This window comes from Mytilus edulis, chromosome 2 (genome assembly GCF_963676685.1).
Source record: "Mytilus edulis chromosome 2, xbMytEdul2.2, whole genome shotgun sequence".
NCBI classification, from domain to species: domain Eukaryota; kingdom Metazoa; phylum Mollusca; class Bivalvia; order Mytilida; family Mytilidae; genus Mytilus; species Mytilus edulis.
In genome coordinates this window covers 40,908,280-40,926,945 of record NC_092345.1, presented here as the reverse complement: position 1 = coordinate 40,926,945, position 18,666 = coordinate 40,908,280, and the positions used below count along the sequence as shown (strand labels likewise).

Sequence of the window (18,666 nt, the reverse complement as noted above, 5' to 3'; positions counted from 1 at the left end):
TTTATCAAAAAATCAAAATAAAATTTTCTATTATTATGGTTTCTATTACAATATAAAAAGAAATGAATTTCATCTTCAATTTGTATATAGTTTTTACATAATCTTTCTTATCTTGGTATTTTAAGGTATCTTCCCTTTTCTATTAATAAATTATGGTCACTTAATCTAAATTTTGTTATCAGTTTTCTGAATTCAAGTTTTGAGGAAGTTAAATATTTTTCTTCTGTATTATTTATTTTTACATGTTTATAAATAGTGAGTTTGCTGTTATCCTTTATATCTGATAGTTAATCATTTACTAGTTTTTCATAAAAATGCTTCAATTTTAATTTTATTTGTTCTCTTATATTTTTAGTTATCATTTGTGAGGAATATATTTTTAAAGTGTCCAAATCCATACCAGTTTCTTCCGAGTCTAAGTTTTGAAACAAAATAAAGGATTCTTTTAAGAGAGGATTAATTTCATCAGAATATAATCTAATAAGATACAATATAGATTGAAATTTAATATATAGTTCCAGAGGAAGTCTCCCCAGATCAGCTCTTGCACCTAAATTTGATGAAGTTTTGCTTATACCAAGTGTTTATTTTCAAAACTGTAGACTGGTGTAACTTTTCATTAGGTGTTTTATCAATGAAATAAAAGGAGTCCAATTGTTTTCCCAAGTCATTTGCTCTTTTTTTGGCTCTAAAATATGTTATATAGGAGTCTAAAAATGTAACTTCTGAATTATATAAAGCTATAGGTCTAACTAATGAATCAAAGAGATTATTTGCAACTTTAACTGGTATATTATTCAATAGACCAGTATGTGACTTCATCGCAAAGAGAACATTTTTAGCTTTTTTTGTTAGATCTATAGTTCTGTGTGAAAGATTTCCATTATTTTTAATCAACATTCCTAAAAAAATTTACTCATTTGTGTCTGATATTGGAATATCTTTGTATGTTGCAAATGAGTTAGCTGTTTTTCAACAGTTTTGCTTTAAAAAAAAACTCAGGGGTTTAGAATACTATCTATAGATGACACAGGTATGATTATTTTTAGCTCACCTGGCCCGAAGGGCCAAGTGAGCTTTTCTCATCACTTGGCATCCGGCATCCGGCGTCCGTCGTCCGGCGTCGTCCGTCGTCCGTCGTCCGTCGTCGTTAACTTTTACAAAAATCTTCTCCTCTGAAACTACTGGGCCAAATTTAACCAAACTTGGCCACAATCATCATTGGGGTATCTAGTTTAAAAAATGTGTTCGGTTACCCGGCCAACCAACCAAGATGGCCGCCATGGCTAAAAATAGAACATAGGGGTAAAATGCAGTTTTTGGCTTATAACTCTGAAACCGAAGCATTTAGAGCAAATCTGACATGGGGTTAAATTGTTTATTAAGTCAAGATCTATCTGCCCTGAAATTTTCAGACGAATCGGACAACCGGTTGTTGGGTTGCTGCCCCTGAATTGGCAATTTTAAGGAAATTTTGCCGTTATATGGTTATTATCTTGAATATTATTATAGATAGAGATAAACTGTAAACAGCAATAATGTTCAGCAAAGTAAGATCTACAAATAAGTTAACATGACCGAAATGGTCAGTTGACCCATATAGGAGTTATTGCCCTTTATAGTCAATTTTTAACCATTTTTCGTAAATCTTAGTAATCTTTTACAAAAATCTTCTCCTCTGAAACTACTAGGCCAAATTTATCCAAACTTGGCCACAATTATCTTTGGGGTATCTAGTTTAAAAAATGTGTCCGGTGACCCGGCCAACCAACCAAGATGGCCGCCAGGGCTAAAAATAGAACATAGGGGTAAAATGCAGTTTTTGGCTTATAACTTAAAAACCAAAGCATTTAGAGCAAATCTGACAATTGGTAAAATTGTTTATCAGGTCAACATCTATTTACCCTGAAATTTTCAGATGAATCTGACAACCTGTTGTTGGGTTGCTGCCCCTGAATTGGTAATTTTAAGGAAATTTTACTGTTTTTGGTTATTATCTTGAAAATTATTATAGATAGAAATAAACTGTAAACAGCAATAATGTTCAGCAAAGTAAGATTTACAAATAAGTCAACATGACCGAAATGGTCAGTTGACCAATATAGGAGTTATTGCCCTTTATAGTCAATTTTTAACCATTTTTCGTAAATCTTAGTAATCTTTTACAAAAATCTTCTCCTCTGAAACTACTGGGCCAAATTAATCCAAACTTATCCACAATCATCTTTTGGGTATCTAGTTTAAAAAATGTGTCCGATGACCTGGCCATCCAACCAAGATGGCCGCCATGGTTAAAAATAGAACATAGGGGTAAAATGCAGTTTTTGGCTTATAACTCAAAAACCAAAGCCTTTAGAGCAAATCTGACACGGGGGTCAAATTGTTTATCAGGTCAAGATCTATCTGCCCTGAAATTTTCAGATAAATCGGACAACCCGTTGTTGGGTTCCTGCCCCTGAATTGGTAATTTTAAGGAAATTTTACTGTTTTTGGTTATTATCTTGAAAATTATTATAGATAGAAATAAACTGTAAACAGCAATAATGTTCAGCAAAGTAAGATTTACAAATAAGTCAACATGACCGAAATGGTCAGTTGACCCATATAGGAGTTATTGCCCTTTATAGTCAATTTTTAACCATTTTTCGTAAATCTTAGTAATCTTTTACAAAAATCTTCTCCTCTGAAACTGATGGGCCAAATTAATCCAAACTTATCCACAATCATCTTTGGGGTATCTAGTTTAAAAAATGTGTCCGATGACCCGGCCATCCAACCAAGATGGCCGCCATGGCTAAAAATAGAACATAGGGGTAAAATGCAGTTTTTGGCTTATAACTCAAAAACCAAAGCGTTTAGAGCAAATCTGACATGGAGTTAAATTGTTTATCAGGTCAAGATCTATCTGCCCCGAAATTTTCAAATGAATCGGACAACCCGTTGTTGGGTTGCTGCCCCTGAATTGGTAATTTTAAGGAAATTTTGCTGTTTTTGGTTATTGTCTTGAATATTATTATAGATAGAGATAAACTGTAAACAGCAATAATGTTCAGCAAAGTAAGATTTACAAATAAGTCAACATGACCGAAATGGTCAATTGACCCCCTAAGGAGTTATTGTCCTTTATAGTCAATTTTCAACAATTTTTATAAAATTTGTAAATTTTTACTAAAATTTTCCACTGAAACTACTGGGCCAAGTTCATTATAGATAGAGATAATTGTAAGCTGCAAGGATGTTCATTAAAGTAAGATGTACAAACACATCACCATCACCAAAATACAATTTTGTCATGAATCTATCTGCTTCCTTTGTTTAATAGTCACATAGACCAAGGTGAGCGACACAGGCTCTTTAGAGCCTCTAGTTGTAACTTGTATCAAAATCTTTTCTAAAACTACTTGGCCAAATTCTACCAAACTTGGCCACTATCATCCTTGGGATATCTAGTTTTTAAAATGTGTGGCGTGACCCGGCCAACCAACTAAGATGGCCGCCATGGCTAAAAATAGAACATATAGGGTAAAATGCAGTTTTTGGCTTATAACTCAAAAACCAAAGCATTTAGCAAATCTGACAGCTGTAAAAGTGTTTATCAGGTCAAGATCTATCTGTCCTGAAATTTTCAGATGAATCGGACAACCTGTTGTTGGGTTGCTGCCCCTGAATTGGTAATTTTAAGAAAATTTTTCTGTTTTTGGTTATTATCTTGAATATTATTATAGATAGAGATAAACTGTAAACAGCAATAATGTTCAGCAAAGGAAGATTTACAAATAAGTCAGCATGACCAAAATGGTCAGTTGACCCGTGAAGGAGTTATTGCCCTTTATAGTCAATTTTTAACCATTTTTTCGTAAATCTAAGTAATCTTTTACAAAAATCTTCTTCTCTGAAACTACTGGGCCAAATTACACTAAACTTGGCCACAATCATCATTGGGGTAAATTGTTTAAAAAATGTGTGGCGTGACCTGGCCAATCAACCAAAATGGCTGCCACGGCTAATAATAGAACATAGGGGTAAAATGCAGTTTTTGGCTTATAACTCAAAAACCGAAGCATTAAGAGAAAATCTGACAGAGTTTAATTGTTTATCAGGTCAAGATCTATCTGCCCTGATGTTTTCACATGGATCGGAAAACCCGTTGTTAGGTTACTGTCCTGAATTGGTAATTTTAAGGAAATTTTGCCGTTTTTAGCTCACCTGACCTGAAAGGTCAAGTGAGCTTTTCTCATCACTTGGCGTCCGTCGTCCTGCGTCCGTCGTCCGTCGTCTGTCGTCTGTCGTCCGTCGTCTGTCGTCCGTCGTCCGTAAACTTTTACAAAAATCTTCTCCTCTGAAACTACTGGGCCAAATTCTACCAAACTTGGCCACTATCATCCTTGGGATATCTAGTTTAAAAAATGTGTGGCGTGACCTGTCAAACCAACCAAGATGGCCGCCATGGCTAAAAATAGAACATAGGGGTAAAATGCAGTTTTTGGCTTATAACTCAAAAACCAAAGCATTTAGAGCAAATCTGACATGGAGTAAAATTGTTTATCAGGTGAAGATCTATCTGCCCTGAAATTTTCAGACGAATCGGACAACCTGTTGTTGGGTTGCTGCCCCTGAAATGGTTATTTTAAGGAAATTTTGCAGTTTTTGGTTATTATCTTGAATACTATTATAGATAGAGATAAACTGTAAACAGCAATAATGTTCAGCAGAGTAAGACCTACAAATAAGTCAACATGACCAAAATTGCCAGTCGATCCCTTAAGGAGTTATTGCCCTTTATAGTCAATTTTTAACAACTTTTCATCATTTTTTGTAACTTTTCTAAAAATCTTCTTCTCTAAAACTACTTTGCCAAATTTAATCAAACTTGGCAACAATTATCATTGTGGTTTATAGTTTAAAAAATGTGTCCGTTGACCCAGCATACCAAACAAAATGGCTGACATGGCTTAAAATAGAACATAGTGGTAAAATGCAGTTTTTGCTTTATATCTTTGAAACCAAGACATTTAGGGCAAATCTTTCAAGATTTTAATGTCCATCAGAATAAGATATATCCCCTCACAAATTTTCAGTTGAATCGGACAACCTGTTGTTGGGTTGCTGCCCTTAAATTGGTTATTTTAAGAAAATTTTGCAGTTTTTGGTTATTATCTTGAATACTATTATAGATAGAGATAAACTGTAAACAGCAATAATGTTCAGCAAAGTAAGATCTACAAATAAGTCAGCATGATCAAAATTGTTAGAGGATCCCCTAAGGAGTTATTGCCCTTTAGAGTCAATATTAAACAACTTTTCCTCATTTTTGTAACTTGTATAAAAATCTTTTCTAAAACTACTTGGCCAAATTTAACCAAACTTGGTCACAATCATAATACTAGGGTATCTATTTTTAAAAAGACTGTCTAATGACCCCGCCTACCAACAAAGATGGCCGACATCAGTAAACACATTAACAGGTGAGCGACACAGGCTCTTGAGAGCCTCTAGTTGGTTATTATCTTGAATATTGTTATAGATAGAGATAAACTGTAAACAGCAATAATGTTCATCAAAGTAAGATTTACAAAGAAGTCAACATGACCGAAATGGTCAGTTGACCCCTGTAGGAGTTATTGCCCTTTATAGTCAATTTTTTTACCATTTTTCGTAAATCTTAGTTATCTTTTACAAAAATCTTCTCCTCTGAAACTACTGGGCCAAATTAATTCAAACTTAACCACAATCATCTTTGAGGTACCTTGTTTGAAAAATGTGTCCGATGACCTGGCCATCCAACCAAGATGGCCACCACGGCTAGAAATAGAACAGGGGTAAAATGTAGTTTTTTGCTTATAACTCTGAAACCAAATCATTTAGAGGAAATCTGACAAGGAGTTAAATTGTTAATCAAGTCAATATATATCTGCCCTGAAATATTCAAATGAATTGGATAACCGGTTGTTGGGTTGCTGCCCTCCAATTGGTAATTTTTAGCTCACCTGGCCCAAAGGGCCAAGTGAGCTTTTCTCAGCACTTGGCGTCCGGCGTCCGTCGTCCGTCGTCTGTCGTCCGTCGTCTGTCGTCCGTCATCTGTCGTCCGTCGTCGTCTGGCGTCGTTAACTTTTACAAAAATCTTCTCCTCTGAAACTACTGGGCCAAATTTAACCAAACTTGGCCACAATCATCATTGGGGTATCTAGTTTAAAAAATGTGTCTGGTGACCCGGTCAACCAACCAAGATGGCCGCCATGGCTAAAAATAGAACATAGGGGTAAAATGCAGTTTTTGGCTTATAACTCAAAAACCAAAGCATTTAGAGCAAATCTGACGTGGGGTAAAATTGTTCATCAGGTCAAGATCTATCTGCCCTGAAATTTTCAGATGAATCGGACAACCCGTTGTTGGGTTGCTGCCCCTGAATTGGTAATTTTAAGGAAATTTTACTGTTTTTGGTTATTATCTTGAATATTATTATAGATAGAGATAAACTGTAAACAGCAATAATGTTCAGCAAAGTAAGATTTACAAATAAGTCAACCTGACCCAAATGGTCAGTTGACCCCTTTAGGAGTTATTGCCCTTTATAGTCAATTTTTAACCATTTTTCGTAAATCTTAGTTATCTTTTAGAAAAATCTTCTCCTCTGAAACTACTGGGCCAAATTAAACCAAACTTGGCCACAATCATCATTGGGGTATCTAGTTTAAAAAATGTGTCCGGTGACCCGGCCAACCAACCAAGATGGCCACCACGGCTAAAAATAGAACATAGGGGTAAAATGCAGTTTTTGGCTTATAACTCAAAAACTAAAGCATTTAGAGCAAATCTGACATGGGGGTAAAATTGTTTATAGGGTCAAGATCTATCTGCCCTGAAATTTTCAGATGAATCGGACAACCTGATGTTGGGTTGCTGCCCCTGAATTGGTAATTTTAAGGAAATTTTGCTGTTCTTGGTTATTATCTTGAACATTATTATAGATAGAGATAAACTGTAAACAGCAATAATGTTAAGCAAAGTAAGATTAACAAATAAGTCTACATGACTGAAATGGTCAGTTGACCCCTTTAGGAGTTATTGCCCTTTATAGTCAATTTTTAACCATTTTTCGTAAATCTTAGTAATCTTTTACAAAAATCTTCTCCTCTGAAACTACTTGGCCAAATTAATCCAAACTTGGCCACAATCATCTTTTTGGTTAGTAGTTTGAAAAATGTGTCCAGTGACCCGGCCATCCAACCAAGATGGCCGCCATGGCTGAAAATAGAACATGGGGTAAAATGCAGTTTTTGGCTTATAACTCAAAACCCAAACCATTTAGAGCAAATCTGACATGGGGTAAAATTGTTTATCAGGTCAACATTTATCTGCTCTGAAATTTTTAGATGAATCGGACAACCCGTTGTTGGGTTGCTGACCCTGAATTGTTGTAGTTTTAAGGAAATTTTGCTGTTTTTGGTCATTATCTTGAATATTATTATTGATAGAGATAAACTGTAAACAACAATAATGTTCAGCAAAGTAAGATTTACAAATAAGTCAACATGACCGAAATGGTCAATTGACCCCCTTAGGAGTTATTGTTCTTTATAGTAAATTTTTAACAATTTTCATAAAATTTGTAAATTTTTACTTACATTTTCCACTGAAACTAATGGGCCAAGTTCATTATAGATAGAGATAATTTTAAGCAGCAAGAATGTTCAGTAAAATAAGATGTACAAACACATCACCATCACCAAAACACAATTTTGTCATGAATCCATCTGCTTCCTTTAATATTCACATAGACCAAGGTGAGCGACACAGGCTCTTTAGAGCCTCTAGTTAAAGAAATTTTGCTGTTTTTGGTTATTATCTTGAATACTATTATAGATAGCGATAAACTGTAAACAGCGATAATGTTCATCAAAGTAAGATCTTCAAATAAGTCCACATGACCTAAATGGTCAATTGACCCCTTAAGGAGTTATTGCCCTTTATAGTCAATTTTTAACAATTTTCATTAATTTGGTAAATTTATGTAAATTTTTACCAAATATTTTTCTCTGTTACTAATGGGCAAAGTTCATTACAGATATAATTGTAAGAAGCAAGAATGTTCAGTAAAGTAAGAACTTCAAACACATCACCATCACCAAAATACAATTTTGTCATGAATCCATTTGTGTCCTTTGTTTAATATGCACATAGACCAAGGTGAGCGACACAGGCTCTTTAGAGCCTCTAGTTTGTTATTATCTTGAATATTATTATAGATAGAGATAAACTGTATACAGCAATAACGTTCAGCAAAATAAGATCTACAAATAAGTTTACATGACCAAAATAGTCAATTGACCCCTTAAGGAGTTATTGCCCTTTATAGTTAATTTTTAACATTTTTCATAAATTTTTGTAAATTTTTAGAAAATATTTTCCACTGTAATTACTGGGCCAAGTTCATTATAGATAGAGATAATTGTAGCAACAAGAATGTTCAGTAAAGTAAGATCTACAAACACATCACTATCACCAAAACACAATTATGTCATGAATTTATCCGTGTCCATTGTTAAATATGCACAAGACCAAGGTGAGCGACACAGGCTCTTTAGAGCCTCTAGTTTTAGAGATGCATTGAAGGACCTGTTGTGCTAGCTTAAAATCAGACTCAGATTATAAAATGACAACAGGTGTAATTATTCTTGGAGTGAACCAGGGTGATTATTTTTCAAATGGTTATTGTCCCCCACTAACTTATTGCAAGACATTGTTCAATCTCTAAGTATTTGTCCATCTAGTCTTGTTAATGCTCTTTGCCAGATTTTTATGAAACTTTGTCATAGGTTTATATCAGCAATGTCTTAGACGAGTTTGAAAATCAGTGCCTATCAATTATTTTTGAAAGAGTTATGCCCCTTGGGAAACATTGATAACATGAAAATTGCATCATTAGTGATCTCATGTGAACAATTCTTGCCAGATTTTTATGAAACATATATTTAAAGTTTAACCCCGCCGCATTTTTGTGCCTGTCCCAAGTCGGGAGCCTCTGGCCTTTGTTTGTCTTGTATGATTTTTATATGACTGCAAAAAATATTTTGTGATCCTATAATGGTATGATGTCGTCGTCGTCTGTGTTATCAGTCGTCCGAAGACATTGGTTTCCTGACAATAAATTTAGTTTAAGTCAATGGATCTCTATGAAACTAAGAAGGTTCAATACCACAAAAAGAAGGTTGGGATTGATTTGGGGATGATGGTCCCAACGGTTTAGGAATTAGGGACCCAAAACAAGCATTTTTCTAGTTTCAGTAAAAAAACTTGTGTATTAGTATTTCGATTATTCCGTAATTGTATCACAATGTTTAATACAGCAAGAAGAAGGTTGGGATTCACATTAGGGGTTATGGGGCCAGCAGTTTAGGAATTGAGGGCCAAAAAGGGACCAAAAACAATAATTTTTGTAGTTCCTGGACAATAACTTGTAAGTGTATGGATCTCTCTGACATTGTACCACAAGGCTCCATATCATAAAGGAAAGCTGGGATTGAGTTTGGGGGTCACTGCCCAAAACATGTAGAAATTAGGGGCCAAAAAAAGGGCCAGAAAAAGCATTTTTCTAGTTTCCAGACAATAACTTGTGTTTAAGTGTATGGATCTCTCTGAAGTTGTACTACAGGGTTCCATACTACAAAGGAAAGGATGGAAGTGAGTCTTGGGGTAATTGCTCCAAGGGGGGTCTCCAAAAAAATGGGTGGGGGCCTTGATATTTTTTTTTCAAATTTCACAAATTTTTAAAAAGTTTCAAGATAAAATCTTCATTTGCACAGTATTGCACAATTGATTTATAAGATCTTTTACCACTGTAATTTTTTGTCAGAAACCTATTTTATGTCAAAATTTTGATCACATTCAAAATTCAGACAGTATTAAGCATAAATACTGTATCCAAATTTGCCCCATCTGATCAGGGTTCAACCTCTGCGGTTGTATCAGGCTCACTCAGCCAACTATTCTATTAATTTTAGTTTCTTGTGTATGATTTTGAGTTAAGTATGACGTTTATTATCACTGAACTAGTACCATATTTGTTTTGGGGCCAGCTGAAGGACTCCTCCATGTAGGGAGTTTCTTGCTGCATTTAAAACCATTGGTGGCCTTCGGCTGTTGTCTGCTCTATAGTCAGATTGTTGTCTCTTTGACACATTCCCCATTTCCATTCTCAATTTTATCATAGGTTTATATCAGCAAATTCATGGTAGATTTGAAAATCAATGCCTAATTAATATCTTTGAAAACTGTAATGCCCCTTGAAAACAATTATTTTATGGAAAATTGCTCTCATGTAAACAATTTTTGCCAAATTTTTATGAAACTTATATGATCAAAGATTGATATTTGTAATGTCTTGGACAAGTTCTAAAATCAGCACCAATCAATTACTTTTAAAAGAGTTATGCCCCTTAGCAACATTGCTTATATGGAAAATTGCTACATTAGTGCTCTAAAGTGTACTATTCTTGACATATTTTGTGAAACTTTTTCATAGGTTCATATCAGCCAAATCATCAAAGTTTTAAAATCAATGCAGATCAATTACTTGTAAAAGAGTTATGCCCCTTAGCAACATTACTTATATGGAAAATTGCTTCATTAGTGCTCTGAAGTTTACTATTCTTGACATATTTTGTGAAACTTTTTCATAGGTTTATATCAGCCAAATCAATCATCAAAGTTTAAAAATCAATGCAGATCAATTACTTTTAAAAGAGTTATGCCCCTTAGCAACATTACTTATATGGAAAATTGCTTCATAAGTGCTCTAATGTGTACTATTCTTGACATATTTTACATAGGCGGATCCAGGGGGGCCCTGGTCCCCCCTTTCGTGGGAAAAATTTGGTTGATTATATAGGGAATCATTGAAGCATGACTGGAGCGCCCCCCCCCTTAGGTCAGTCAGCAGGCCCCCCCCCCCCCCCCCCCCCCCCCCCCCCCTTAGGAAAAGTTCTGGATCCGCCACTGTTTTGTGAAACTTTTTCATAGGTTCATATCAGCCAAATCATCATAGTTTAAAAATCAATGCAGATCAATTACTTTTAAAAGAGTTATGCGGCATAATGCCCCTTGGAAATGTTGATTTTATGGAAAAATTATCACTCTCATGTGTACAATTCTTCCCAATTTTGTAAAAAAAACAATTATATTGTAAGTTAATATCAAAAATGTTTTTGACACTTTCGAAAATAAGTGCTGATCAAATATTTTTAAATAGTTATGACCCTTGGAAAAATTAATTATGACAGAAATCGCATGGCATTTGCTCTGAATATAAACAAGAAGATGTGGTTTAATTGCCAATGAGATAACTCTTCACAAGAGATCAAATGAAGCAGAAATAAACAGCTAAAGGTCATTGTACCACCTTCAACATAGGCAAAGCCCTTACCGCATAGTCAGCTATATAGGCAGCAAAATCCCAAATGTAAAACAATTCAAACCAGAAAACTAACGGCCTAATTAATGTCGAAAATAATGAATGAAAAATAAATGTTACCCAGCTACAAAGACAGTCCCTGAATTACAGGCTCCTGACTTGGGACAGATACATACATATAAAATGTGGCGAGGTTAAACATGTTAGGGCTATTCCAGAAAAAAATGTATGGGGGTGTTGGAAGGCAGTTTTTGTCAGCACCTGCCACCCAGACAATTGTATTTGATAATTATAGTGCATTATAGTGTGAAAAGTTGCTCTGATACCAATCACCCATGTATTATTAATATAATGTGCCTTCCCCCCCCCCCCTCCCCCCCCCCCCCCCCCCCCCATTCATTTTTTTCTGGAATAGCCCTTAGCGGGATCCCAAACCTTGATTTCTCTTAGATAATCATAACCAAAAAAAAGTTGGGCTAAAGATTGCATTTCATGCAATCAAAACCCTATGTTACAGACTTCTTATCAAAATCTTTCAAGGTTTATCACTACTTTTGAGATACACACAGTATAGTGCATTGATCATAATATTATAAATATTCTATCTATGAACTTTATCAGAAATTTATCAATGAAATATTTGCTCAGATATTCAAGTCACAGAATGATGTCATACATGTACTTGTCAAGAAAATAATATAACTTTTGTAAGGTGCAGGAATCTAAATATCAAAGATGTCATATTGTTATTAAAGTCATCTAAAAAATAGGAGTTTAATTATTCTTCATTTGTCCAAAAATGTAGTTGAATCAACCAATGCTTTATACAATGCAATATTTAATTTTACTTCCCACTGTTAAATAAAGCAATCTAACAACCTTTCAATGCTTACAAGCACTTTGATTAGTTGGATAGATAAAATATGTGCAACAAAGGGAACATAAGAACTCTGTGCTTTTATTTGATTATTTACAGCAATTTGCAACATTGAATTTTTATTGTTTTATAGACAATGTATATGTTTTTGTCTTTCGTGTGCAACTATTTCCAACAGTTTTTAGGATACTTATTTCAACCTGCCTGTTAGAAAAGTTACTTAATTTTCTTAGTGATATTTTGAGGTTGTTTATTTCAAGTTAAAATTATTGGATAATATTTATTCCTTGGAAAGATTTTTTAAACTGTTAATAATAAGGTTTTTTCCTATTTCCAGAGGTGAAAATGGTCCTGGAGGATTTTTATTTGTACCTATACCAAATGAGCAACATAAATGTCAATTTTTATGGTATCTCAATACAAATCTAAAGGTAAGTGAAGAAAAATATACGATAATGATAAAGGACTGAAAATTCATTTCTATAATGAGGGTGGTACCCAACACCTTGACTTATATTAAGTTGGCTTGTTTAATTTTCATAAAATTTAGACAAAATGTTTACTTTGACCCTTGGACAAAAATATAATAATTTCAAAAAATTTGAACCAACCACTTATTACGTAAAAATTCATTGGTTGTATAGCAGTTTGACAAATACTTATTTTGATCGTTGAGAAGCATTTCCTTAACAATACAATGTGATTAAAACGTTTAGCTGATTTTTACAGAGTTATCTCCCTGTAGTGTTAGGTACCACCTTAAGAAAGGAAGCAAAAAAATAATTTGTTTCTATTAGTAATAGGTAAAATGAATAAAAAAACCAAAAAATTGTTTATGCTATTCCTTTATGTTATTGAACAGTTGTTAAAAAAAGTCCCCCCACAAATGATGAATTGTCAGTGCTTATATATCCTGATATGATCCAGAAAATGATAATGCCCCTGAAAAAGTGAAAACATAAATCAGAAGACACTGAGATGTCAGCAAATGGTTTTCATCAATTGCCAATTGTCTTGACCTTTTATGATCTCTTTATTACACTGAGTGGAGGCTCTGTGTCGATCAGTGTTTTTTAAAGCTTAATACTTTGATCTCATACCAAAGTTCATTAAGAATAACACACAATTTTATAAATTCTGCAATGTGGTCAACGGAAATATTTATTGAGTTAAATATCTTTGAAATGCAATAGTTTTGTATTTCGTCTATTTAATTCATTTTCTAGATTGTGTAGTTTCATATGACAACAAAAAAAAATTTGTGTTCGTATATTGGTATCACGTCGTCTTTGTCTGAAGACACTTAGTTTCCAGACAATAGTTTAAGTGAATGGATCTCTATGAAATTTAAACACAAGGTTTGAAACCACAAAAGGAAGGTTGGGATTGATTTTTGGGGTTATGGTCTTAAAAGTTTAGGAACAAGGGGCCCAAAAGGGGTCAAAATAAGTATTTTTCTAGTTTCCAGACAATAACTTGTGTGTAAGTGTATGGATCTTTCTGAAATTGTATCACAATGTTCCATACCAAGAAAGGAAGATTGAGATTGATTTTTGGGGTTGAGGCACAAACTGTTTGGGAAAAAGGGGCCAAAATCAATACTTTTCTAATACTTTGTATAAATTGCTTATTTTTTTACCAATTTCAATGGGGTTTTATTCTTTGGGTTCTTTAACATTTTAGTTTAACTGTGTATTAAGTTTTTGGAATATGGTCCCGGTTTTTAAATTGGTTCACAAGAGGTCCAAGGGTCCAAAATTAAACTTTTTTTTTTTACAAAAATTGAATTATTGAGGTTCTTAGTCGAATCTTACTGTGTATTTATATTTTTAATTTTCTGTCATGTTTTCAAATAGGCCTACATTAAGGTCTAAAGGGTCCAAAATAAAACTTAATTTGATTTTAACAAAAATTGAATAAATGCAGTTCTTTGATAGGCTAAATCTAACTGTGTATTTAGATTTTTGATATTTGGACCCTGTTATCAAAATTGGTCCACATGAGGTCCAAAGGGTCTAAAATTGAACTTTGTTTGATTTCATAAAAAAATGAATAATTTGTGTTCTTTGATATGCTGAATCTCACTATTTATTTAGATTTTTGATTTTTGGGCCCTGTTATCAAATTGGTCATATTGAGGTCAAAAGGGTCGATTTCATAAAAAAAAAGTCAATTCTTGAGAATTTGATATGCTGAATCAATCCATGTATTTAGATTTTGGATATTGGACCATAATAGGTAAATTTAATTTTTTTAAGTTCATTAGACCACATTCATTCTGTGTCAGAAACCTATGCTGTACGTATCAAATATTTAATCACAATCCAAATTCAGAGATGTATCAAGCTTGAATGTTGTGTCCATTCTGGCCCCAATCATTCAGAGGTAGACCTCTGGGGTCGTATCAAGCTGTGCCCTGCGGTGCATTTTATTAAGACATAAAATTAGTAAGCATTATGTCATGGTGGAAATTATTTAATTAACACCAAATGACTGTTTTCACACTCTTATGTTAAGCTGGCTGTGCACAAATATACTATTGACTGTCAAAGAATTGCCATTGGCAAAATATTCTTTACAGGACAAAATAATAAAATATTATAAAAACAAGACCTCTGATAAGGTTCGTTACAAATAGAATAATACATGACAAAATCTGTATCGCATGCTGTATCACCATGAGAAACCAATATCAGTCCTGAGAACTGATATTGGTCGAGTAGTACTAGTGATACAGCATGCGATACAGATTTTGTCATGTATTATTCTGTTTATCATATATTTTTAAAATAGAATCAGATGCATGTGATATACCTTTTTCATAAATCGTCCATAGATAAAAAAGAATTTCCTGTATTTTTCCAACTGATTTTTTTAGTTCACTGTTCTGTTGTCAACCGTCTGGTGTAAACTATTTCAAACATATTCTCATCTGAAACTACTGAACCAATTCCTACCAAACTTTAGCTGAATGATCCTTAGAGTATCTAGAATAGAGTTTGTGTTTAATTTTCTGTTTAGTCTAAAAACATGGCCTCCATGGCTATGATACAGGATAGGTGATACAGAATGGAAAAAAGAACCTTTATTAGATATACAAAATAGCGGTATTTTGTACTTAATATAAGATAAATATATAGAAGACAAACGCATCAAAATTGCATGGCTAAACTACATTTTTTTTGGTACTGAACCCTTCCTTTTTTGTTAAACCACAGATCAAACATGTAGGACATATATTTAAAGTAATTTTATATGTATAATTATTGGAAATGTATGATTGTTTTGTTATGTGAATTGTTGATTATTACTAGGGATGCCAACAAGAACTTGAGTACTCAAGTATCGCTCAGTACTATACCAAGTATGGAACACCAAAATGATACTTGACTTATCTTTTTCCTGTTATGGTTTGGCTTTCTTCAGCTTAAAAAAAAAAAAAAAATTAAACTCATTTAAAATTCTTCTAAACATAATTATGCTATGAACAAGAGCACCTTTCCAAGGCTTACACTTGTGTTTTTTACGGTTCCCAAATACTGTTTGAGTAATCATTTTTCGATACATGTTTACCAATAACTTGATTTGATTATTGCCAGTTTACATAATTAGTCCATCAAGTGAATGAGCTATTAATTATTATATGAAATTCCTGGAACTATTATCTAGTCCTAGGTAATAATGTTGAGGGTTTGACATTTCCTTTTTGTTAATTTTACCCCAGTATTGCTTGGAAAAACTGAGTTGACATCCCTGATAATTACCCTACTTTTCAGAAAGATGAAGATGAAATAGAATATTACATGTTGTATGCTATTTTTTATACAGGGATGGTTACCACAGCAGGCTATCGATGTTGGACTAACAGGAGTAATGCTTGACTACTTAAAGTATCTTAGAATACACATTGAAGATCTCAAAAATAGGGAAAAATCCTGAGAATATAGAAAAGGAGAGAAAGAATTGTATTTTCATTTTAACAAAATAAGCATTCTGTGATTACAGTGATTTAAAATTAAGATTGATTTGATTACATGTTATTGTATGGCAGAAGAATAAGTCACTTATGATGTATATGAAGTTAAATTTTTTGGTGTGTGTGAAATTTGCGATGATATATATAGATGGATAACCTGTTTTTAAATAATTAGATAATGCTCCATGTAAAAATCTTCAATTTTATTTGTAGATCTTGACTCAAAAAACAACATTTTAACAGAATTTTATCTTATTTTCGTGTGGACAGTGTAAATTATGTCCTTATGTTTAAGTTGTATTAATTAGACAATTTATTAAGAAGTTTCATGGATTGTCTCTGAGGGTCATGGGTTCAACAGCTTGTTTTGTGTCATTTGAAGGCTCCTCAAAATATCATAAAATCCCCATGTTAAAAATGTTTAAAATATTAACTCTATTGATACAATATATATTTTTGAAATACCAGTAGTTAATCTTGATGATAAATTGATGGGGTTAAGGTTTAATAAATGATTTTCTTACTAACTTTATCCGCATGCATTTTTCGTAGGATGTGATTGCCAATTTTTATATGCCTGCAAACGGAACGTATTATGATATACAATTATCCATCGGTCCGTGAGTCCTACCGCCCGTCTTCCACATGTCGGACATTAACCTAAAAATGCATTCACCAAATTGCAAGAAATTTTGGTGAATTGTTTATATCTATTGACAAGAGCTCCCTTTTGATTTTTATAACTTTCAGATTTTACATTTCCAAGTTATGAGATCTTCATTAAAAAAGGGGTGATTTTCCAGTTTTCGGACAATCACTCAAAAAAGCCTAAGGTTCGTGAATTTCTGATATTACATTGAGAAGTCATTGAACTTTATTCTTCAAAAACATCATGGGCCTATCATGGGCTCATGACGCAGCTGTTTATCAATTGAAGAGACAGTTTTCTCATAGAAATCAAAGCTCCTGCAGATGTATTACTGAAACAAATACTTGTTGATAAAAACAAAAACTTTTTTAAATGTGAACCAAGTACTGCAGTTATTGATATTAAGCTTACTATGAATTGGCAATTAACTCACTCTTTAAATTGAAGAAATAGAAAAAACATGAAATTTGAAATGAAAGTATATATTGTTCAAATTGTACAAGTTAACTAAACTAGGTAAACTTTAACAATTATTGTAATTTAAAGTAATAAGCTTTTTGTTACCGTTTTGTTACTCAGTAATAAAACATCTTGCACTTAGTTATCATCTCTGACCAACTGATTATTTATCAGGTTAATATCTAAGGTGAGTTAAAAATATGACATAATTATATAGAGTTGTCAAGTGCTATATTTCCTCTAATTTGCATGGCAATATGTATGAACTTATCATGATAAAATAGTTTACAATGGTTATCTTTTCTTTTGCCTGAATTGATGTTTGGGTTGAATGTCATAGACATCAGAATTCCTCCATCTCCTCATTGTAGCTGAGAACAGTAAGAGGAAACTAACAAGCAGTTTGAATAAATACTATTACAGAGGAAAAGTAACAAGTGCATTATAACAAGATACTTTTTTTTTATTGTTACTTAATAAACAATGACATATATAATCTAATTTGCTGTTTCTTTTCTGATTTGCATTTATTTATTCGCTTTGACATAGTCAAAAAGTGAGACCTAGGCAATGTACTATTCTGTGCTTTAAAAGGTCAGATTATGGGGTGTTAACACATGTTAATTACACCATTATATTTATTGAAGAGACTATAAGCATCTTTAAAACAAAAGAGTACTTTACAAAGTCACTAGAGTTATCTTTCTTTGTACATTAAATTGATCATCAACATTAATTAAAATGTCTTCTTTTGTAATATGAATTAGCCTTTAAGATAGATCATATTTCTCTAGCTGAATGAACATGACAAACAACAACACATTTTCTGAAGTGACCATCATTGGATTAGACTATCCTCAGGTCACGGGGATTATTCTGCCCCATTTCCGAAACAAAGAAATAAAAAATATTTTTGAAGTGATTGTCATTGGATTAGACTGTCCTCAGATCACGGGGATTATTCTGTCCCTTTTCCGAAAACAAAGATTTAAAAATGCAAAAGTAAAATTGTCTTGTTGTTTTTTTCACACAAATTTTTCTGGCATTTGTCCTTTCTGCAGCACATTTAAAAACTCAATTCCAGATGCCCCTCTCTTGGTCATCGAATTTGCAAGCTGAACTTTTCCTGGACACCATTTAACTTCAACACAATTTTTCTGAATCATTGCAGATGCAATGTCAATTTGAAGCCTTTTATCTTCAACCAATTTTGTGGATTTAATTGCCTCAGTGACACTTTTGTTATCGATGAAAGCTGTAATAGGTATATGTTCTCCACATATGTCTTCTATTAT

At 33.2% G+C, this 18,666-nt stretch overlaps 1 protein-coding gene across 3 annotated transcripts in view; it reads left to right on the top strand.

Annotated features, from left to right (window-relative positions):
- LOC139510174 (stAR-related lipid transfer protein 3-like) overlaps positions 1–17,872 on the top strand; it is a 137,639-nt gene extending 119,767 nt beyond the window's left edge. For all 3 annotated transcript variants that reach the window (XM_071296532.1, XM_071296530.1, XM_071296531.1), the window contains exons 13-14: positions 12,625–12,718; positions 16,116–17,872. In XM_071296532.1, the coding sequence (XP_071152633.1) occupies positions 12,625–12,718; positions 16,116–16,226 (205 nt within the window). In that variant the 3' untranslated portion in view covers positions 16,227–17,872. The remainder of the gene's footprint in view (positions 1–12,624; positions 12,719–16,115) is intronic.
- Positions 17,873–18,666: the final 794 nt, after the last annotated feature.